At 45.7% G+C, this 24,312-nt stretch overlaps 1 protein-coding gene across 2 annotated transcripts in view; it reads right to left on the bottom strand.

Annotated features, from left to right (window-relative positions):
• ZFYVE9 (zinc finger FYVE-type containing 9) overlaps nt 1-23,250 on the bottom strand; it is a 47,699-nt gene extending 24,449 nt beyond the window's left edge. The window contains exons 1-8 of one of the 2 annotated variants that reach the window (XM_054384031.1): nt 23,181-23,250; nt 20,384-22,446; nt 12,622-12,721; nt 8,993-9,169; nt 8,520-8,689; nt 7,758-7,881; nt 5,587-5,709; nt 4,414-4,569 (exon numbers count right to left, since the gene is read on the bottom strand). In XM_054384031.1, the coding sequence (XP_054240006.1) occupies nt 4,414-4,569; nt 5,587-5,709; nt 7,758-7,881; nt 8,520-8,689; nt 8,993-9,169; nt 12,622-12,721; nt 20,384-22,446; nt 23,181-23,250 (2,983 nt within the window). The remainder of the gene's footprint in view (nt 1-4,413; nt 4,570-5,586; nt 5,710-7,757; nt 7,882-8,519; nt 8,690-8,992; nt 9,170-12,621; nt 12,722-20,383; nt 22,447-23,180) is intronic. The other variant, XM_054384032.1, reaches the window with a different exon arrangement.
• Nucleotides 23,251-24,312: the final 1,062 nt, after the last annotated feature.

The raw sequence follows: 24,312 nt of genomic DNA, 5'->3' as shown, positions 1-24,312 counted from the left end.
CCTAACAAAAGAATGAAGGCTCGGGGTGGGGCTGGACCAGCCTGACACCTTACCCGTGCTGAAAGGGGAGATGCAGCTGAAGGACAAAGTGCAAAGTGCTGAGAGTGCAAACCAAACCCCAACTGCCTGTGGCACACAGGCCTGGCTCTGCTGCCACTGCTTGCACGCCGGAACCACAGCCTGCAAACAGCTGACAGCAAGGGCTGGAACACAGGACAGGCCTTGGCCTCAGCAACAAGGTATCCCCTGAGGAAAGCAGAAACACCTAGGAAGAGGCACAAGTAGCTACAAATTTGTGCTTCTGGGCTGGAACACACAGTTCAAACTTCAGCAAGATGAGCTCCTAAATAAATGTGACTGGTGCCAAACCTGAATTGCTAGGGATAGGGACTTCAATGAAAAAAGCACAAGGGGAAGCCTGCAATTCCCAGGCAAAAACAAAACCAAAACATCCAGGATCACTTCAAAAAAAAACCACCACCACTAAAAGTAATTCTTGTTTTTCTGTTCCTGTCTTGTCATTTTCTGTCTGTTTTTAGGAAAACCTTTCTAAAGGAGGTAAATAAAAAATATCCTGAGGGTGGGATAAATCCAAGCTATTAGATTAAAGAAAGGAAAAACTAACCCATGAGGCAGGGGATGCTGCTTCACTCTGGGTGTCCATCTAATGGCCAGGAGGTGCAGTACCCCCTGCAGTCAACAGCTTTGGAAGCCTGGCTCCATCCACAACAGCCTGCAAACTGCTAACCACTTCCAAGGGAGAACAGCCCCTGCAGCACCACATCCTGTCTCTCTGTCTGCATAATGTTTAGAAGAGTTAGAGCTGCAGACATGTTAATGGAGCCTCCTTCCAAGACATGCCTGATGTGGAAAGAGAACAAGGACCAACATTGAGAGAGTGCAGTGCAAAATGCTCTGGCAAATCCAGAGAAGGGCCATGAGGATGAGCAGAGGGCTGGAGCTCCTCTGCTATGAAGACAGACTGAGAGAGTTGGGGCTGTTCAGTTTGGAGAAGGGAAGGCTCCAAGGAGACCTTCTTGTGGCCTTCCAGTGTCTGAAGGGGGCTACAAGAAAGCTGGGGAGGGACTTTTGAGGGTGACAGGGAGTGATAGGACTGGGGAGAATGGAATAAAACTAGAAATGGGTAGATTCAGATTGGATGTTAGGAAGAAATTCTTCCCCATGAGGGTGGTGAGACACTGGCACAGGTTGCCCAGGGAGGTGGTGGAAGTCTCATCCCTGGAGGTTTTTGCAGCCAGGCTGGATGTGGCTCTGAGCAACCTGATCTATGTGAGGTGTCCCAGGCCATGGCATGGGGGTTGAAACTGGATGATCCTTGAGGTCCCTTCCAACCCTGACAATTCTACAATTCTCAGTCATCAAGGTGCCAGGTTCTGCAAACACCTCAGTGCAGCTTGGTGCTGCAGAGCAGCTCAAGGTATCTGTCTACTTCTACATGTCTGAAACGCTACACACAGCGAATCCTACCAAGAGAGTATTGCACAGTGGATGTCTTCCCAGTGACATTTGGTTTCTGCCTAAGACTGCACCACAGAAAGCAGATCTCTGCACCAGTGCAATGGGAGGGGATCAAATTACCACCACGAGAGCACTAAAAACAGAATTCCAAATCCATTATGGAGGAGCTATAAATTATGGATTTCTGTAGTGTAATTATACAGAACTTCGTGGCACTGAACACACCAAGCTGGGTCTGTAGCTGCAGCATGAACACACACACAGAGAAGTGGCTTCTCCTATCTCCCTCTGAACAATACCATAGTCAGAAGATAAAGCATTGCAAATGAAGGGAGGTTTGGAAAGGTTGGGGATTTTTCCAGTGCAGGTGAGATCCACTCTGAGATGTGATAATGGTACACTCTCAACCTGGCAGCCCCTCTGGACAAGCTGACCCTTGTGGTTATCAGGGCATTTTTAGGAAACAAAGATCTTCTTCATTGTTTTATTAAAGCACTGGACTCAGTCCCTCCAAAGGCACTGCAAGTGAGATGCAGAACCTTTCATAAAAGTGTTTTCAGTACACAAGCTTCATGTGGGGGGGTCAGTACTGGGACCAGTGCTATTGCATGTATTCCTCAATGACCTGGATGAGGGCACAGGGAGCACTGTCAGCAAGTTTGCTGAGGACACAGAACTGGGAGGAGTGGCTGACACAGGAGGGTTGTGCTGCCAGTCAGCCAGGCTTAGACAGGCTGAGAGCTGGGCAGGGAGGAATGGAATGAAATTCAACAAGGGCAAGGGTAGAGTCTTGCACCTGGGAAAGATAGGATGGAGCAGGATAGGTTGGGGACTGACCTGCTGGAGAGCAGTGAAGGGGAAAAGGACCTGGGGGTCCTGGTGGACCTTCCATCATCCTGATGGAAGGATGACCATGAGCCAGCAATGTGCTCTTGTGGCCAAGAAGGACAATGGCATCCTGGGGTGCATTAGAAGGGTTTTGGTTAGTAGGTCAGAGAGGTTCTCCTCTCCCTCTACTCTGCCCTGCTGAGGCCACATCTGGAATATTGTGTCCAGTTCTGGGCCCCTCAGTTCAGGGAGGACCTCAGGGAACTGCTTGAAAGAGTTCAGTGCAGAGCCACAAAAATGTTGAAGGGAGTGGAACATCTTCCTTATGAGGAGAGCCTGAGGGAGCTGAGGGCTCTGTAGCTTGGAGAGGAGGAGCCTGAGAGGTGACCTCATTGCTGTTGATAAAGATGTGCAGGCAGAGTGCCAAGAGGCTGGAGCCAGGCTCTGCTGGGTGATGCCCAATGACAGCACAAGAGGCAATGGTGGAATTTGAGGCATAGGAAGTTCCATCAAAAGATGAGGAAGAATTATTTCCCTGTGAGGGTGACAGAAGACTGGAAGAGGCTGCCCAGGGGGGTTGTGGAGTCTCCCTCTCTGGAGATACTCAAGACCTGCCTGGATGTGTTCCTGTATGGGTATAGGTGCTCCTGCTCTGGCAGGGGGGTTGTTCCGGATGATCTTCTGAGGTCCCTTCCAGCCCCTAACATTCTGTGATGATGTGACCCAATCTGAGCTCTAGAAAAGTAGCTTTATTTTCTGATCAGTGGAATTGATTACTTGCATTTTTCCTGATGCAAGTTTGTGCTTCTGGGCTCAGACACACGATTCAAACTTCAGCCAAATGAGCTCATAAATAAATGTGACTCATGCCAAACCTGAACTGCTAGGGATAGGGCCTTCAGTTAAACAAGCACAAGGGGAAGGCTGCATTTTCCAGTTGGAAACAAAACCAAAACATCCAGATCACTTCAAAACTAAACTAATGCCCATTGACCTGGCAAATCTAAATTGTGTACAGGTTTACATGACACAATCCTGCAACTGAGCTGCTAACATTCATAATTCAGGTATCATCTCTGCAATGCCCCACAGCTGATTCCAGGCACAAACAGGCATGTTTGTAAAATATGATCTCCAGAATGTGGCAAGAGACACACACACTGTGGCCATCTCTGAACTGCCTGCTGTGGGGTTGTTTAACACACCATGCATGAGGATTCTCAGCCTTTTATTTCTGTGTCTTTAAAAAGCTACCCTGATCTCAAGCTGCATAAAATAAAATCAATTATTAGAAGCACTGTCATTAGCATACCCAGAAGCCCTGCTAAGTATCCTGCTGCACTCGCTGCTCAATGACATCCAGCACTAATTTCAGGTAGATTTCAGGTATATTCAGATTGGATGTTAGAAAGAAATTCTTCACCATGAGGGTGGTGAGACACTGGAACAGGTTGCCCAGGGTGGTGGTAGAATCATAGAATCAACCAGGTTGGAAGAGACCTCCAAGATCATCCAGTCAACCCATTACCCAGCCCTGTCCAATCAACTGGGTAGAAGCCTCATCCCTGGAGGTTTTTAAGGCCAGGCTGGATGTGGCTCTGAGCAACCTGATCTAGTGTGAGGTGTTTCTGCCCAAGGCAGGGGGGTTGGAACTCGATGAGCCTTGAGGTCTCTTCCAACCCTGACAATCCCATGATTCTATGTTTGCTACAGTCAAATTTTTAACCCAACACCCAGCAGAAGCAGCCAGAGTGGACATTCAGCAATGGCTCCTGAGCATAAGGATGTCGTGGGCAGAGTCCTCCTGCTCCACTGCTGTAGCAGTCTATGCATGGCCTCATTGCTCAGACTTCTCTGCCCTATTGGCTCCCAGATGAAGGCTGGAGCAGCTTCCCAGCACTGAATTAGTACTTCTGTTTGGTGAGATGAAAGTAACAGTGGATGCTAAGAGCCCATAACAATGCAGCCCCCTGTCAGCTTTGATCCTTATTGTCCTTTTACCTTCTTTTATACAAAAGCAGCCATATGCTAAATGACCAGAATGTGAGTAGCTGAGCTGGTGCTATCTATCATCTGTTCAACCCATGTTTAACAGAGGATTCCTACCTGCTAAGGCATCCCGGTAGAGTTGCACAAAATGGTTAAAGATATCCTTAGGCAAACATTTCTCATCAGGCAAACACTGCAGGAGAATGACTATTTCTGACTGCCCCACGGCATGCATGCCTTTGGAGGTGAAACACCAGCACTTCCTGTTCACGTCTGCAGGGAGGAAAAAACAGATCAGGAGATCAGCACCTCATGGAATTCCCCTCAGTTTCACAAGAGGAAGACAGCTCAGCTTTACAGCATGGCTTCTGTGATACCTGCCATGCAGACACCCCAGGTTCTACACCTCTTACCCTGCAAGCAAGCACATCACCCAAAACTAAAGCAGCTCAATTCCCAGCTTACAGCTAAAGCTGAGGCAGAGCAGTCCAGCTCCCAGTCAGATCTTGGGATTAACAGCAGAGACTTGGAGCAGTTTATGCACCCAAATTAAAGGACAGGAATTAAAGGGGAATGAAGGAAGCTGGGAAAAGGCCAGGCTGTTGGCTGCGTGTGTGGGGATCCTGACACAGGTTCAGACAGTGATCTCTCTCAAGATGGACAGCCACGTGCCAGGTGCTTTCAGGAGGTGTCACTGTGTTGTTCTGCTTCACATGACCACTAGTGATGACACATGCTCTAAGCTTGACAATTCCTTTGCTGAGAACACTAAGCTGCTGCAATAAAGTCTATCCCCTAACAGGTACAGATACAGGCATATTAATGACACTGTTCTAAACATGTAAACATTGCACTGCTATCTAACCAGGGGCTGCAAAATAGCATACAGGGACAGGAGAGATGCACAGTGGAACAGAACCTGTGTGCTACCATGGGATCCCCATCTGCTTTTCCCAGAATGGGATGACAAGGGAAGGAGTTAAGCAACCAAAGGAAGAACAATAATAAAGCATCTTGCCTGCCAGGTTGGAAAGGAGACACTGATCCCCAAGCCTGAGACTTCAGGCTCTATCAGACTACATTTTCTACACAAAATCATCTGTACTGATGCCTAAATGACTGCAAAGAGCTTCTTGTAGTTTAATGCAATGTGGCCAAGTACAAAGTTTTCATTCCATGCACATTTTCAGAGATTACCCTACCAAACACAAGTGCTGCTGTTCCCACACATACACAGAGATAACATTTCCCCTCTCATATCCCAAGCCTTATTTAATAATAAAAACTTACAATTTACTATTTTTACCATGGACAGCAAATTAGCATTTAAAACAAACACAAGAGGGTCAGGGCCACCATCCTCCAGCTGCTGCATGACAGAGATCTGAGAAGGTCTCTCTTCTACAGCATAGTCTACAAAAGAAACAGACACACATTGGAGTCTTTGAATCATTGATACAGTACCCTACATTATAATCAAATAATCCCAATTCTGATGCTTTCTGCTTTTTCTGACCTTTAAAAAAACCCCAAAGTTATTCAAGCATTGCCAGTTTTGTTTCCTAGGCTGCTCTTTTCAACCCTCACTAGCACTGATGGGCATAACCCCTGTACATTATTTAGAGAAGTGCAACTTGTTGCATAAATCACTTTTTTTTTTTTTTTTATTATTTTCAGTATCAGCTGAAGGAGAAAACGTAAAATTAATTGAGAAATGTCTCAGGCTTTCAGCTGAAATCCCAAATGACAAAGCAGTCACCACTTGATGATTGTATCACAGCAAAGCACAAGAGCATCAGTTCTGGACTACAAACACCAACACATGGCCTGTCCCTGTGTCACAAATCTTACACTTTCCATGCAGTAGCTACAAGAAAAATAACAAAAAGGGGCACACAATACAAACCAACCTTAGAAAGTCTAAGGCCACTATAAAATTGATCCCAACATGAAACCCCCAAGAGGTCTGCACTGTCCCTCTATGACCAGATCTAGCAAATTAACATTCTTCACCCAAAATCTTATGCTTTAACTGATGAAAACAAGAGTATGAAAACAATGCATTACCTCTCCTGCTCCAAATTCTCTAGGAAGCAAGGTAAATTGATATTACAAGAAGGATCTGGACGTGCTGGAACATGTCCAGAGAAGGGCCATGAGGGTAATTAGAGGACTGGAGCTCCTCTCCTATTAAGACAGACTGAGAGAGTTGAGACTCTTCAGTCTGCAAAAGAGAAGGCTCCAAGGAGAATGTATTGTGGCCTTCCAGTATCTGAAGGGGAATACAAAAAAGCTGGGGAGGGACTTTCTAGGGTGTCAGGTAGTGATAGGACTGGGGGGAATGGAGCAAAACTAGAAACTAGATTGGATGTTAGGAAGAAGTTTTTCACCATGAGGGTGGTGAGACACTGGAACAGGTTGCTCAGGGAGGTGGTGGAAGCCTCATCCCTGGAGGTTTTTATGGCCAGGCTGGAGGTGGCTGTGAGCAACCTGATGTAGTGTGAGGTGTCCCTGGGCATGGCAGGGGGGTTGGAACTGGATGATCCTTGAGGGCCCTTCCAACCCTAATGATTCTATGATTCTGAATTGTCTTTCTAATGTGAAAAAAGGGGTGTGGGGGTCTTTTCAACTAGAACTAGAAGATCAGATGTAAAATGCTGTGAAAAAAATCACCAGCATACAGAACAGGGTGTCTGTGAGGTTCTCCATGTAAGAGCTAAGCAGTGCACTGGAGTTACAGGAACAGCAACACCGGATGGAGCACGTGTGCTCTAAAATTACCACTGCTCACAGTTTGGGTTTGACACTACCCTGCAAGGAAAGGTTACTTCCATCTTAACATTAGGAATGCCCTCTTTCAGCAAACTAGGAAAAAAAGGAAATCAAGATGACAGAATCAATTAATCCCAGCAGTGTGTTAAAGGATGTCAGGGATCTGACTGTGGAGAGCAGCTTGCAGATAAACAAATATCTACAGTGGCTAAATTGTAAAAAGCAGAGCTTCATTTTCTGACCTCTCTGGCCACTGAAAGCTTCACTGTGGGCCAGCAGATGCAACAGTGCTTGGGGATGCCTCACACTGGGCAGGTGTTCCAAGAGAGCTTCAGAAGGCAAACATGAATATTCATGAGGCTAATTAAAAGGTCTCTCAGTGTGAAACACTCCCCACAGTCCAATTAGTGAAGACATCAGCAGGTATTCCTGGACCAAAGGGACATTTTCTTCTTGCTTCATGATTTACTTCTTGCAGTTAATCCCCTTGCAAGATGAGGTTCTTCCTGGATACTAATAAGGACCAAAGGTGCAAATGTGTGTCACAACATTTGGCCACAAGGACTTCCTGTGAATTTCTACAAGCACTCAGCATCTTGCCAGCTCCTTACTTTTAAACTAAACACAGCCACTCTTAGGTTAATTGCAACCAGGGAGCATAAAAGCTAGCTGCCAAATGATATCCTCACCTCCTTTTACTCCAGTGGAGATGAGAATTGGAGGAAGACCATCTTCAGGAATTAGATTGATTGCACTGCCAACAGGACTGCCAACCTGAGTTATGTTTCCCGAGAACACAGACGCATTATCAGTCTAGGAGAAGCGAACAGGAGAGGCCAGCATTACAAAACAATGAGAAAAATGCAGGTAATGAGGGGCAGGCAATGAGCCTGTGTCTGCTGGAGAACCAGAAGCACCAGGTAATTTGGCTCTTTAACAGCAGCTGACTGTGATGGTAGGGACTGCATCTCCCTGCTCTGCCCCTTCCTTCGCTGTTGGCGATGCCTCAGCTCTGCTCACATGGTGCATTTAACACTGCTAGATGATACCTGCACTTTCCTGCATGCATTGATTTATGAGACATGTCAAAGTGTTTTTATGCTTCTTGCCATGCCAGTCTCAGTGTTTCAGACTCCACACTGAGCAGGATTCAGCTCTTTAAAGGATGCACCACACAGACATCCTTCACACGCAGGCAGGGCAGCTGAATGCATGGAAGCCACCTTGCACTTCAACCACTGCTTAGTGCTCTGCCCCATCACAGCTCATTTCAGTTCCAACTCCATGGCTGTTCCACCCTGCAAGCCATAAAATAAGCAAGGCCACTTGCTGCCCAACACAGGAAGACAAGCCTCACCAGATTTCCCAGGCTGGTCTCACTGACATACCCACAGAAGCTAGCACACTATTTACAACCAAAGCAAGCGGGGAGCAGTGAAACACTTCCTTACCTCTGCTGATAAAGAGTTGTTGGCCACAGGCTTTGATGGATCATGGGACACTGCTAAGGTTCCTGCAGAAGTTGTCCCAGCCACTGTCAGTTTTGCTGCATCAGCAACTTCTCCATTGGGTAATATCCCATCAGCAAACCAAACACGCCTTTGCTCTCTAGGTTGAGCCACTAGAGAGAACATGAAGAAAAACAGAATTTAAGATCTCACAGCAGCATTGACTGGAAAATCTGAGTACAGAAGAAAAGCGAAGTGGAAAAAATAACAAACAGAGGACTGCAGACTAAAAAGGGACTTAGGACATCACCTAGTGCATTCCCTACAGCAGCACACCTGCTGAGAATAGTTTACTTGTGCTCATGTCCCTGCTGAGGACAAGAATATCATGTTATGGAGAGTACTTGGATGAAGTGCAGATATTCTTTCCAACTGCTCACTACATGCAAACTGAAAGAAAAGAGAAATGCTCTGACCTTCTGCTCCAGGATGCTTTAGAACTCCCACAGGTACCATGACAGTGGGAGGTGGGGAGCTCAGGGCACCTGATGCCTGAGCCTGCTGCAGAGGAGGGATGGTAGAGCAGTATTCAGCAGGATTGTTGGGGTTAGGACTCTGGCTGGAGGCACTCATCATGTTCTCCCAGGCTTGAGCTAAAGCAAACAAAGAAGAAGAAATATGAGCACAGGGGAAAGTATCTAACAGTCCAAAGCACTGCCTTAGGCTCTCAGCTACAGCAGGTACAGAGCATGCTGCCTTCCACAGACCACCTCTCCTCCTCAGTTTACATCTCAGCAAGAAAAGAAACAGCACAGGGCCTGTTCCCTAAAACCAGCTCATGGAGAAGTGTGTTCTGAAAATCATGGCAGTACACTGTGACCTGAGGGATGCTTAGTTCCTCATGCTTCATGTTGTTGCCTCCTGATTCAACTGAGAACACTCAGATTTCCTGTGTGTGCATATCTGTCCCACTGCATGGACACTGCTATTACAGATGGTTTATAACCTACAGACATTCAAGCAGATTTATCTTCTGTATAGAGAAAAGGCACCTTGTCTGTCTTTATAGCCAGGGCAGCTCAGGACAGATCAACAACTTATATTCTTAACTACAGACCAATCTTCCTACGGTTCATTCAGGAGGCAGGACTTCAGCCTTAATTCAATTGCCCAAAGAATAATACATCAAACTTCTTTGTTAACCCTCCCAGGGAAGTTTCTCCTCTGGCTCAGGACACAGACTGTCTCTCCACAGCTCTATTCCTTTTTCATCTGTAAGGAAGGATTGCAGGCACTGGAAAACTCCTGTGTGTGTTTGCACCATTGACCATATTAGCATGTTACAAATAAAGGCATTTCTCTAGCCAGGCATAAACATCATGCCACCTAAGCTCACAGAGCAGCTAGAAAGCCTGGACACACCAGGTCCAGCTTTGGATTCCTTTAGCTATAATTGTCAGAAAAACAAGGTAAAAATAACAAGACAGAAAAAAAAAAAAAAACCAAACAGAACACAACAGAACATAAACTCTTCCTGCTTCCTCCCACCAACATGCAAAACCAAGAAAGTGAAATGCCTGACAGTTGAGAAGAGTAATTAAACTGAAGTACTTTAAGAGTAATTCTGTATTCACTAACAAAGAGAAGTTAGATCTTTAGGACTTCTTTAGTAGAAAAGTCATAGCATGGGCAAAGAACGTCTTTAAAGCCTTTTCTAAACCAAGTGCCAACTGAGCTGATCTACCAACTGAAAAGACAGTTAAAAGAGCATTGGGAATTTATTAAACATACAGCTGGGCCATGGGAAAGTGACAGAAAATACACTACTGTCCCTCCCACCCCCAAAGAAACCCAAACCAGACACCAAGCAACCACCTGAATTCACTATCTCTAAACTGCAACTCCCCCTTCCCAGGCTGTGCCAAGACACATGCTGAACCTGCTGCACTGAGGGGAGAATACTCAAAACTGTACTGACAAAGAAACTGCAGGTATGTGATCAGGCTGCAGGTTAAGTAAGGAGTAACCAAAAGCATCATCACAGAGCACTGCAACAGGGGGAGAAACAGACAACAGCCTGGGGCAAGTCCACCTAAGCAGGCAGGCAACACTGCCCTGTAACAAACCAAGCAGTGGTGTCCCTGCTCACTGCTATTAAGGTGCCCTTGTCCTGGCAACAGGACAGAAAGGCTTTTACAAGGAAGTAATGACAATATAATCCATTTTATGATGCCTTTTTACAAGAACACTTGTGGTTTCAACTGCAGTGTTTTCAGATTCTTCCCTCCCCCCCATGAAAACAAATCCCCCTCAGCAGCCAAAGGAGCCAGCTGTGTTTTGCCAAGTGTAATTCCCTGCTCCTGCACCCTTAGGCATGCTCCTTTCTCAATCCCAAACCCCAGTGCTTCAGCACCCCTTCAACAGCACCACCAGGACCCAGGTTTAATTTCTAGGCATTACAACCTACGATTTCCTGTCACCTTACACATTTAGCCTACAGCAAAGAATTATTAATAAATTAAAATACAACACTACACACTAATTAATCTTTTTTTAAAAAATTGTTCCTGCTTCATAACAGAAACAGTCTACTAATTTGGGGTGCTCATCTCAGGACTAAGCACTCAGTCACTCTCAAACAAACCTGCACAACACTGAACTACTTTGAAGAAAAAAATAAAACTAGGAGCTTCTTAGTTAGCTGCTCAATACACTAGCAGACCTTTCTGAAAGCAACAGCCCAAATAATCTCCACTGTCACAATGACCTGGCCTGAACCAGAATCTCCTGTTTCTTGCTTTAAACTTATAGCAGGAAGCTCAGAGAAAAGCCTCCAAAGTTAAACTCAGCATTTGCAGCAGTGGAGACTCCATGAGAACTGTTCAGTAATTAATTATCAGGATAGTTATGGTAATGGTTAAAAGTCTGCATTCCAAACCTGAATTTCTCTGACGTCTCATTCTGCCTACTCCATGTCAGAGTTCACCTGTTAGACCTTCCCCAACAACTGAGATTACCTCTGCCATTGAGTTTCAGTTACCCAGGTAATATATCATACCCCAAGACCACCTCATCACCTAGCCAACTCTCCATTAATAAACCAAAGGCAAAGTGTCTGGAATTCTCCCCATGAGACAGGTTTTCTCATGATTTAAGCACTCACAAGGATCCTCTCTCAACCTAATCTGATTTTTCTACTTCTTCAATTCAAGGCATAAAAAGTGAATGCTGAGTCTTTCAGCAACAGCTGTCTCAGCATCATGACCCAAAGGTTGACTGCCAGCACTGGAAGTTATTGACACCTTCAGAGGTCTCAAGATACAGTGGGAAGAATACTCTGCACCTGCCCACATATATAACACACATCTGCAGTGCTACCTCTAGAAACGGGCAAAATGCAGAAGAGCTTCCATAGCCCTTGGATTAAAACAAAACACAGAAGGTAAGGTACCTTCTTCTTTGTTCTATTTAAGTTCATAACCACTTGTAAGCTCTCTCATGTGTCCTATCTTCACATCAGGCTTCCAGCCACAGCACCCTCCTGTGTCTGACAGACTTTCCAGGAATGTTCCCAGAGCAGTCACCCAAGCTCAGCTGCCCACGTTTATGGACAGGAAAAAACTTCCTACTCTAACACCAAGGAGTTAAGGAGGAAGAAGAGCTGGATTAGTTTGTGGACTGTACTTCTCCAGTTTCCTACAGTGTACCATCTACAAGAGGCACAACTGCATCACTCTTCTCTTTGGGATCCAACAGAGAAGTGTAACAGGTTATCAAGCACCAAAGGACAGAGACTGGGCTCCTGAATTAAAAGCAAACAAACCAAAAAACCCCAAACCAACAACAAAAAGCCCCAAAAGTGAACCAAATCTACACACAAAATCCCCACAAAAGCAATCAGTTTCTGCAGTGCTGGTACAGCACTCAAATGAAAGCTTCCCAAGGCCTTGCAGCCTTACCAGTTGTGCCTGCTGTTAATTGCATGCTGCTCTCCCAAGGGCGGTTGCTGGCTTGCAGTACTTACCCATACAAATGGAGCATTTGGATTTTGGTATTTATAGCATCACTGCAGCTCAAGAGGAGGCCAGAGCCTCTCCCCACTCACCATTCATCAGGACTGAATGGCAGATGACACACACTCTGGCTTCCTTTCGATCCATGTACAGCAGCTTGCACTTCAGGCTACAGCATGCTGCGCAGAAAACCTGCGGCCAAAGGGGAAACAGCTTAGGTGGTGTTCACGAACGTGAGAGGAGCTGCTGAGTTCAGGCAAGAGACTGGCTGAAAGCCCTAGACACACAAAACCAGGAGATAAGTGATCAGCCTTTTCCCATTAAAGCCACAGCTGCCCAGGCTGCCTTTCCCATAACCCTGGTGAGACAGTGTTGTGTGGAACACGTGAAGGCATCTTGCCCTGCTACTGCACTGGAGCGGTCTTAGAAGCTGTTTGTCAAGAATGACAACGACAGAGTGAATTCCTACCACATTTTCATCTCCCTCACAGAATCAACAATGTGAGAATTAATGTCACTCTTGGAAAAAGCAGGAGTACCTTCTAGACCCAGCTATGTTTAAATTCTCTCTACATAAGAGATTGCTGTGGCACAGATTAATTCCAACAGGTCACTTCTATTTGCAGCAGGGCAATTCATCTCTATTACCAACTACAGCTATTTAACCTCTTCATATGCAAGAATCTATTCCTCAGCTGAGACTCAACTGAACAGTGATGTATCAAAATGTTTTAAGTGTTCAACATGCAAACCAAGACATTCTAAACTTCTCAACAGCACTGGAACTGCAAGACAAGCTTGCTCCGTTCTCATATCTGTGTATAAAGCCAACTTGTATCCAGGTGATTACAAACACTGCAGCATCACAACACTGAAGAGAAACCAAGAACTCCTTTTTACACACAGGAACTGCTAAAGGGAGGCCCAGCGCCAAATTCCATAGGGGTTCAACCTGCTGCAGAGATAAGTTGCACCTCTAGTGCTTCTCATCTGAACCAGCTCTAACAATTCCTCAGTCCTGGGCAGGAAACGCTCTTTAAGTTTTTAAGGCCGAGCTGGATAGGGCTCTGAGCAACCTGATCTAGTGTGAGGTGTCCCTGCCCACGGTAGGAGGGTTGGAACTGGATGATCCTTGAGGTCCCTTCCAACCTTGACAGTTCTATGATTCTGACAATACTATGATTCTATGAAGCTTCCTCCAGAGAAGCAAAACATGAGCATGGCTTGTGCACCAAAACAAACACGTGAATGCAGATAGGACCCTACAAGAGCAATAGCAGTCTCAAAATCCGGCAGAACACACAAACCAAGGTCCCTTAATGATGTCGTTTGTTTCACACAACTCTGTTTTCTGTTTTAAAAGCCCTCCAGTGTTTCCCTAGGGCTGCGGTTTAAGTGAGGTGCAGACAGCAATGAAGGAAGGAAAGCTAGGAACAGCAGCAGCTGCCTTGCTATCCAATGGCTTGGAGAGGAAGAGAGGATTTCAAATTTTAATTATAGGAGGGTAATATACCTAACAATTCACTGCCCTCAAACCAGCAGAGCCTTATTACCATCAGTAATGCTTCCTTAATCCAAAAAATTAGTCCATCATCACTGCAACAGCAGCATTTCTGTAACACAGATGAGAAACTGCATAGGCTTACATCCATTTAGATATGAGAATGATAACTAAATATAGAATCATAGAATTATAGAACTGTCAAGGTTGGAAGGGACCTCAAGAATCATAATTCCAACCCCCCTGCCATAGCCAGGGACACCTCACACTACATCAGGTTGCTCACAGCCACATCTAGCCTGGCCTCCAGGGATGAGGCTTCTACCACCTCCCTGGGCAACCTGTTCCAGTGTCTCACCACCCTCATGGGAAAGAATTTCTTCCTAACATCCAATCTGAATCTACCCATTTCTAGTTTTGCTCCATTCCCCCCAGTCCTATCACTACCTGACACCCTAAAATGTTCCTCCCCAGCTTTCTTGTAGGCTCCCTTCAGATACTGGAAGGCCACAATAAGGTCTCCTTGGAGCCCTCTCTTCTTCAGACTGAACAATCAAGTTAAAGATCACACCAAATTACAACCACTCTACAGTCTTTTAGAGGCAAGCCTTTAAAATAAACACATATAAAAAGCTCTCAGTTCACTGAATGTGAAGAAAGAGCTCACCCTGCCTCATTTCTGGGATGTATCAAGAAAGGTGTGTCCAGCAGGTTGAGGGAAGTTCTTCTACCTCTCTATTCTGCCCTGGTGAGACCACACCTGCAATACTGTGTCCACTTTTGGGCTCCCCAGTTCAAGAGAGACAGAGACCTGCTGGAGAGAATCCAAGGGAGAGCCACGAGGATGCTTAGGGGACTTGAGCATCTCCCCTGTGAAGAGAGACTGAGAGCCCTGGGGCTGTTTAGTCTGGAGAAGAGAAGGCTGAGAGGGGATCTGATCAATGTCTATCAATATCTGAGGGGTGGGTGTCAAGTGGAGGGGGCCAGGCTCTTTTCAGGGGTTCACAGTGATAAGCCGAGGAACAATGGATACAAACTTGAACACAGAAGATTTCACCTCAACACGAGGAGAAACTTTACAGTGAGGGTGACAGAGCTCTGGAACAGGCTGCCCAGGGGGGTTGTGGAGTCTCCTTCTCTATGGAGACTTTCCAAACCCACCTGGATGCATTCCTGGGTGGACTACCCTAAGTGATCCTGCTCTGGCAGAGGTTTGGACCTGATGATCTCTTGAGGTCCCTTCCAACCTCTGATATACTGTGAGACTGTGATTTCAACCACTTTTAGTATTTCCTGGTTGTGTCAATGTAGCATTTCAGAAACAAAATGCAAAAGTGCACACACAGGCATTTTCATGTAAAACCAAACCCAAGCCCTTTGTACTCACACCCTAACCCAATTTATAAACATTCCAAAGAATATTAACAACAGAATTGTTACTTTGGGGACATCTGACATCACTTCCATTCTCTGGGAGAAACTTCCAGTCTGAAGTATTCAGTACTGAATATGAATAAATCAATCTCTTCAACCATGACTGAAGGACCAGCACAAATGAGCATCTAATTTAGGACCTTTTATCAAGCAAAGCTCCCAAGTGCAACCATCTAAGTATTAAAAGACAATAGCAATGAGAGTACATCCACACTTCCTATCTTAGGCTGCATCAGCCTTCCAACAGCAGTAATCACAGAACTGTCAGGGTTGGAAGGGACCTCAAGGATCACCTAGTTCCAACTCCTCTGCCATGGCCAGGAACACCTCAGGTGTCAGGTTGCTCAGAGCCACATCCAGCCTGGCTGCAAAAACCTCCAGGGATGAGGCTTCCACCACCTCTCTGGGCAACCTGTGCCAGTGTCTCACCACCCTCACGGGGAAGAATTTCTTCTAACATCCAATCTGAATCTACCCATTTCTAGTTTTGTTCCATTTCCCCCACTCCTATCACTCCCTGTCACCCTCAAAAGTCCCTCCCCAGCTTTCTTGTAGCCCCCTTCAGATACTGGAAGGCCACAAGAAGGTCTCCTTGGAGCCTTCTCTTCTCCAGACTGAACAACCCCAACTCTCTTGGTCTGTCTCCATAGCAGAGGAGCTCCAGCCCTCTGATCATCCTTGTGGCCCTTCTTCGGACACAGAAGGAATGCAATCCAGCACAGCTGACAACTCAGACTTGTTATTGCCAATCACCAAGTCATTCTCTCAGTGTATCACACTATAAAAATATAACATGGCAGTGTCAAAGTGAGTTTTTTGTGTTTCTAGGGATTTCAGGTTCACTGGGAGTTGCTAAAGGAGCAGTTGCTAGGGAGGGGGGGGTGGTGGTTTGGGTTTTTTTTTTGTATGTGAGTAGAAAAATGTAGTTTGGGTTGTCGGTAAAAAGGGGACATACAAATCTGCTGGGTTTCCTCTCAAGGATGATTGTTTCATCTGACAATGGAAGAAAGATAAATGCCTAAGATGAGAATTTATGAAAGTGTTCACACACATTCTTCAGTTTTTTAATTCAAAATTTACTGTAAGTGTACCACTTTCTACCACTCCCCTGAGGCTCCTATCTTCCATTAATTTTGCAATTATTACCCTCAAATTAAAAACTGAGACAGACTTCCCAGGTGCCACTCAACTATTTCTAAGTGCAGCTTTCATTCCCAAGTGAAGCAGATACATTTAGCCCTGCTGCAATGATTCCTCATGGTCATGATCAAAAACGCATTCCAAAATACTTAGTCCCATTACTTCCCCTAGAAGCAATTAATTGCAAGAGCTGAAGACACTGTCTCCCCAGTTCTTTCAGTGAGACTCATTTAGTAGAAACAGAGTGGAAGCACCACTGGGACTCAGCAGTTAGCTGCACCACAGGCATGGCCAGCATGACTTGATCTGGGGGCAGTTATCTTAACCAGAAAGCAAGAGCAGACTGCTGAGAAAAGCCACAACTCAAGACACTGCAGCTCAGTTCATCAGAGCTTACCTGTCAAAGCCTTTGCTTCTTTCCTCCCAGACCTGGGACAAGAATCAAGTGCTGCAGGAAGTGCTAAGCATTATTTCACTGGTTCTTAGCTTTTATTAACAAGTACCTTTTATTTAAAAACAAAACAAAACAAAAACAAAACTACCACAAAGCATGAAAGAGCAGAATTCTCTGCCACATCTTTTGACTGCACACAGAATCATAGAATTGTCAGGGTTGGAAGGGACCTCAAGGATCATCCAATTCCAACCCCCCTACCATGGGCAGGGACACCTCACACTACAGCAGGTTGCTCACAGCCACATCCAGCCTGGCTGCAAAAACCTCCACGGATGAGGCTTCCACCACCTCCCTGGGCAACCTGTGCCAGTCTCTCACCACCCTCATGGGGAAGAACTTTTTCCTGACATCCAATCTGAATCTACCTACTTCTAGTTTTATTCCATTCCCTCCAGTCCTATCACTCCCTGACATCCTGAAAAGTCCCTCCCCAGCTTTCTTGTATGCCCCCTTCAGATACTGGAAGGCCACAATAAGGTCAATTTGCACAATCATGTGCAAATTTGGCCCAATTAGCCAAAAGCTAGCTACCAAAAGCTTCTAGAAACAAGCCATTTGAGAATGGTTCTAACACTCTGAGAACATTACACACTAATATGTGATGTATTTTTCAGACTGGAGAATTGTTTGCCTACATGGCAAAGAGCTTTTATCCTATCCATTCCCCACATATCAATCAAACCAACGCTGCTTGTTCTTCTCAAGGCCTGGATTCTGTAGTTCTAAAAAAGAGAAACACCTCCATTTTTTCTGCCTATCATGGTTTATCCATTTTGTTTACACACATTTTCATTTTATGCTTCTCACTGGTGTAATTGAAGGCTTCAGTCATTACAGGGAAGCAATTAAATCCAAGCAATGAACTTGCTGGAAAGACAAAAATAAGTGGAAAACATTACTGTAAATGGAAACTGGTCAGATTTGCTGAACTCCTAAACACCCCAAAAGAATGACGCAAATAACTGCAGGTGTAAGTTAATGGATCAAAGCTAAAAGCAGAGGACATTCCTTTACCTTACATGCCTTAGAGATTCTCCTCAACTGCAATGGGAAAAAGATGGAGCCCTTTGCTCTGAACCAAAAGGTACACAAAGGGTAGACAAGTCCCTCATATGAAGCTTATTGACCACCTCTGGTTACTAGTTCCACTGCAACCAACCTGCAAGAGGATGGGCAGAAGCAAGCAACTGGAGGTCTTGGACCAGTGCACAACAAATGTCTGCTTAGCTTTTAAAAGTGTCCTGGGAAAGGCTTTTCTGCATGTCTCAAAATCACACTGGAATCAAATCTACTCACCTGGTGTGGCAGTGAAGCCGCTGAGCGCTGTGCATGTTGGTTGCTACAGGGACAAGTAGGACACACAGATGGTTCACTACAGCCTGCTGTTTCTGCCAGGGTGCTACCAAGTGGTGTAAGTGTTTGAGCTTTCCAGATACATTTGCTTCTTTTGGGTCCTTTCTTCCCTGAACTCTTCTGGCAGAACTCAGGGGATCTTTCAAATCAACTTTAGAAACCTTTGGACAGGGCCTAAATGGGGGAACACTGGATCAGGTTGTCCAAGGAGGTGGGATGCCCCATCCCAGGAGACATTCAAGGTCAAGCTGGATGGGCACCTGATCTAGTTGGGGATGTCCCTGCTTACTTCAGGGGTTTGGACAAGATGACCTTTAAAGGCCCCTTCCAACACAATGCATTCCATGATTCCAAATGAACCAAAGTTATTTTTATTCTAGTTTTTAGTGGAGTTTAGTGTTTCTTTTCATCTGAAAAATATTCATGGATATCTACTTGGCAAGAGTGTTCACAGGATGACAGTACGTTAGGGGTTGGAAGGGACCTCTGGAGATCTTCCAGCTCAACCCCCCTGGCAGAGCAGGACCACAGAATTTAGCACAGGTCACACAGGAATGCATCCAGACAGGGCTTGAAAGTCTTCAGAGAAGGAGGCTCCACAACTTCTGGGGAGCCTGTTCCAGTGCTCTGAGACCCTCACAGTAAGGAAGTTCTTCCTCATGTTGAGGTGGCACTTGCTGTGCTGTAGTTTGCACCCACTGCCCCTTGCCCAATCTATTTTCTCCTAAGTTCCTACTTGCCATGTGCCACTAACTTGCATTTCAGTAACAAGGTACTTAGCAACACTTCAGAAGCTGATAATTGACCATAAACTTGCCACAGAAGAACATGCGTATGTAAATAAAACTGCAATAAGAGCCAACAATAAAGTATTTCTGACACCCCACAAGGTGATAGAGAAATTAGGTTTGAGTCGTCTTTGTTACGAAGCTTCTCGCCGTGTGTCTGTCCAGCAGGCTGCAGGTAATTATTACAGGTGAGGTGTTTCAAGAAGCAAAATGTTATCTTCTTTAAAATAATGTAAGCAATGTGACAAAAGAAGACTCAAAGGCACCTAAAGCAGCAGGAACAGCAGCAACTCAGCAGCACACTTGCAGCTCACACCAGTATGCTTCAGTATCTTTAATGGCAATATTGATCCTTATTACAAGAAAGATCTGGACGTGCTGGAACTTGTCCAGAAAAGGGCCACGAGGATGAGTAGAGGGCTGGAGCTCCTCTGTTATGACAGGCTGAGAGAGTTAGGGCTGTTCAGTTTGGAGAAGATAAGGCTCCAAGGAGACCTTCTTGTGGCCTTCCAGTATCTGAAGTGGACCTACAGGAAAGCTGGGGAGAGACTTATTACAGTGTCAGGTAGTGATAGAACTAGGGGGAATGGATCCAAGCTAGAGGAAGGGAGATTTAGATTAGATGCTAGGAAGAAGATCTTCCCCATGAGGGTGGTGAGACACTGGAATAGCTTGCCCAGGGAGGTGGGCATCCCTGGAGGTTTTTCAAGCCAGGCTGGATGTGGCTCTGAGCAACCTGACATAGTGTGAGGTGTCCCTGGCCATGGCAGGGGAGTTGGAACTGGAAGATCCTTGAGGTCCCTTCCAACCCTGACAACTCTGTGATTCCGTGATTTCTGCAAACTGCTTTTCTGCACTTAGCCATTGTACAGCAGTTCAACAGGAATCCAGTGCTGGTGACTGCTGCAGTCAACACACACACTGCCAGCACAGGCTTGTAATTCATTCTGTTATACATAACAATTAATTATTCTCTACTAGAACTCTAAATGGATTAGAGCTGAGAAGCTGCATTTTTTTTATCCCTCACAAATCAGCCAGGAAGGGATGTCACAGGTAAGTACAACCACTGGCTTAGGGAGTTCTCTGGTTAGGTTTTGCACAGCATCAAACAAGAAAAAAAAAAAAAAGGAAAAAATGGCAAAAGGTGTTTTGAGCTTACTCACAAAGGCTGAACTTACCTTCCCACAAGCTCTGCAATGATGCCTTCTTTTGGTGAACGTAAATCTGGCCTCACATTTCATACAATTTGGTGCTTGAGAATCTGGAACCCAAACTGGAGCCACCTCACCCAAAGTCGTAAAAGGCTTTCTAGCTGGAGCTCCGAACTGACCAGCTCTGAGATCATTATCTGGACTATCTGGGGCTACTGCAAGGCACGGACTACTAGAGACTCCAGATTCATACTCTTCCAAATGTTCCCCATTAGTACCAGTAACAGAGGCATTCGAAGATATATCTCCAGGGAATGCATCTGCTGCATTTCCTAATGTCTTACCAAAGACGTTTTTGTTTTTGCTGCTACCTCCACAGTTTGGGGGAACGAGATCATTTTGTAAGTGGTCCGACAATGGCTTGGGAATCTGCAGTTTAAGATTGGTAGGCTGCTTAGGTCTCGCACCACCAAAAGGAACGCTCAGAGACTGCAGATTAGTCACTGGCTTGGGTGAGTTTTGCCCTTGCGTGGATGAAACCTGACTACAAAGATTGTGTAAATAATTTTTCTTGATGTGGTCACCAGTGCTGTTTAAAATCAGCCCACTGCCATCAGTGGTCTCATTTCCTCTCTGTTCATAAACATTCAGGTAACATTCTGACTTGCTCTCCTCTATCTCCTTCTCCTCTGTTACTGAGTCTTCCTTGGAGGGTAAAGTCTTTGGAACGTGAGCAACAGCCGGGTTCTGCATTCCATAGGAATCACAACCATTAGACAGAGAGCTTACTGCTGATGTAGCCATTACATCAGAGAGATTGGACCCTTCAAGCTCATCTATACCAATCCCTTTTAAGTCTATGCCTACTTCCATCACCCCATTTCCACCTTCTTTACTATTACTACATGCCTCAGCAGGCTGCGTTGTTTGCAGGCGGCTTTCATTCTCTCCCAGAGTTTGCTTATTATTCATCTCATTCAGCTGTGGCAGCTCCCAGTCAGCCATCTCCTGAGACTCAGGGCAACGCTCCGACAGGCCGAGCGCTTCTGTCGTGCCAGGACTTTTATCCCATTCGATGCCTTCGCTTTGGGTGGCACCAGCGTCCTCAGGGGCACAATGTTCTGCACCACCTTCCCTGTAACTGCCACCTCCAGCCACGTCAGGCTGGCAGGTTTCAGGGAGCCCAGACAGCCTGCACTGTAACTGTGGGGTTGTTTCCTGCTCTACGTTGAAGCTTCCATTACTTGAAGCAGGGGAGTTGTTAGGTTCTGGCTCCATCCTGGGAGGAATGGCTTTGCTAGGAACATTCTCAACCGATACACAATCTTCTTCCATTGGAACTGGTCTCTGCAAGAGAGTCACTGCATTAATCCCTGCAGCTGGAGCTTCTGAAAACAGTGAATTGTTGCTGACATTAAAATCATCCTTTAAGTGCAAGGAGGGGCATGCAAGGGGCAGGCTTTCAGACGAAGCATTCATCAAAGGACCTACAGAGTCACCGTCAGCACACGGCCTGGGCACTTGCTTCTCCGGAGCTCCATCCCTTTCTGTGGCTCCATTTACAGTAACGCCAAACTGGTTACTCTGTTGGTGTTCAGCATCCAGTGTAAAGCTAACATTGTCCATCAGGGACTGACTGGTGCAGTCCTTACAACCCAGCAGGTCGCCGCTCTGTAGTGCTCTGCTGTCACAGTTATGCATGACTGCCACCACCAGCACATTCTTCTCCTCTGGCAAACAAGCTATGCTCCCACACCCCTTTTCTCCCACTTGCACAGTGTTACACTGCTCATCCCCATCACTATTTCTTTTCATCAACTGCTCGTCTGCTGCTGCCTGATCATCAATCCACATGACTGGGGTCTCTGGGCTTATGCTAAAATCCTTGCCATTAGCACAGTGATCTCCGCCTGTTGTTGGTGTAGTCACTGAAGGAGACAAGGAGAAAGACTTTCCTCTCTGTTGACATTCATTAGCAGCTGTAGCTTCATTCACACTGCCCACGGCCGGGTTAAATGGCAGGCGACAAGAAGGTGGGTCTAGCATCTGACTCCACTTTGCACCCAACAGCGTAGGTGAGACAGCAGCATCTGAAAAAGGGATTAAAGAAGAGAATTTACTGCCCTAGTCAAGTCACAGGTTCTGCTAACTCTGTTGGATTGAATGCCCCAAATATACATACAGAGAAATGTTCAAATATGGGCAGAAGAGTAAAACACATCTGCCACATCTTTCATCAGTCACAGAGTCAGTGCACAATGCTTCTGGAACTTAAGATCAGAGATACAAGTAGTATCAGATTGAATTTACAACAAGCAACTTTCAATTATTGATTAATATACTTTAGACAGCTAGAAATGCCTAGAAAGATGCCCACTAACAGAAAATGTTTAATACTTCAAATACAGTAAATTTTTGTTATCTCACTCACTTGTGGCCTAACAAAACATTTCTATGCCTGAGCCTGGCCAAATTGCAAAAGAAGCTTAAAATAAGTTTGTGCTTGGTTTGTTCAAAATAAATGATTAAAATATTGCCACTGAGATCAAGCTCCCTTAAAACCTTTCCTTAAAAAGCGCATGAAGAATTTTCTATTAAAAGAGTGAGAAATGTTAAATCAGTAAACAAGATGAATGGAACCAGAGGAGAACACTGCTGACAAATAGTGAAGACACGCCATGCAAAATTAACAGATGTTTGTTTGCAAGTTGTGAAGTTAATCTGCAACTCAAAACCCAGAAGGTAGCACAGGACTCCCTCTCCAATGGTGTTCTGTGCAGAACACACCTAATGTGCAGCTAGGAGCTTGTTCCAAATGACTCACCTTCGTTTTGCTCAAATTCATCTAAAACCTTGTCGAGGTTATATGCCTCTGCTTGGAAATAGTTCTCCATTTGTCAGGGAGAGCCCACCAGATTCTTGTCTGAACCTGCCAGAGAACAAATTACAAGCAGTTATCTACCTTTCAGTCCACAGCTTTCTACTCCATATTTCCCTGGTTTAAGGGGACAAGCAGGCCCTTGTAAATCAGATTGTAGATACATTACACACATAAATCACAGAGTCCTTTCCAGGAATAAAAACTGCCTGCTCCATTTGGAGTTAAAAACATCCCCAAACTTTCTTTGCATTATATTACCACCAGTCTCCCACACTGATGAGCCTAACCATGTGATCAACATAACTAAGGGCAAAACTGCTCAAACACCAGGCAGAAAATAACATTCTAGAAGACCAGAAAACTCAGTATTGAGACTTCTACTTAACATCTGTGTTGATGACCTCGATGAAGACACAGAGTGTGTCAGCAGTAAGTGTGCAGATGACACCAAGTTAGGTGCAGTGTTGATCTGCACCAGGGGAGGGAGGCTCTGCAGAGGGACTTGGACAGATTGGATCCATGGCCAGCATTAATGGAATGAGCTTCAACAAGGCCAAATGCCAAGTCCTGCGCTTGGGTCACAACAACCCCAAGCAATGCTACAGGCTTGGGGCAGTGTGGCTGCAAAGCTGTCTGAGGGTTCTAATGGACAAGCAGCTGAATAGGAGCCAGCAGTGTGCCCAGGTGCCCAAGAAAGCCAAAGGCATCCTGGCTGGGATCAGAAATGCTGTGTCCAGTAGGAGCAGGGAGGGGATTGTCCCTTGGGACTCAACTCTGGTGAGGCCACACCTTGAAGTATCGTGTCCAGTTTTGGGCACCTCAATCCCAGAGAGATGTGGAGGTGTTGGAGGCAGTGCAGAGGAGGGCAAGGAAGCAGTGAAGGGCCTGGAGAATAAATCTGAAGAAGAGCAACTGAAGGAACTGGGGCTGCTTAGTTTGAAAAAGAGGAGGCTGAGGGGAGACCTGATAGCTCTCTACAACTCCCTGAAAGGACATTGTGGAGAGGCTGTTGCTGGTCTCTTCTCACAGGTAATTAGTGATAGAACAAGAGGGAATGGCCTCAAGCTGCCACTGG

This window comes from Indicator indicator, chromosome 10, assembly GCF_027791375.1.
Source record: "Indicator indicator isolate 239-I01 chromosome 10, UM_Iind_1.1, whole genome shotgun sequence".
NCBI lineage: Eukaryota > Metazoa > Chordata > Aves > Piciformes > Indicatoridae > Indicator > Indicator indicator.
The sequence above is the reverse complement of the archived record's forward strand: the minus strand, read 5'-3'. Positions and strand labels throughout refer to the sequence as shown.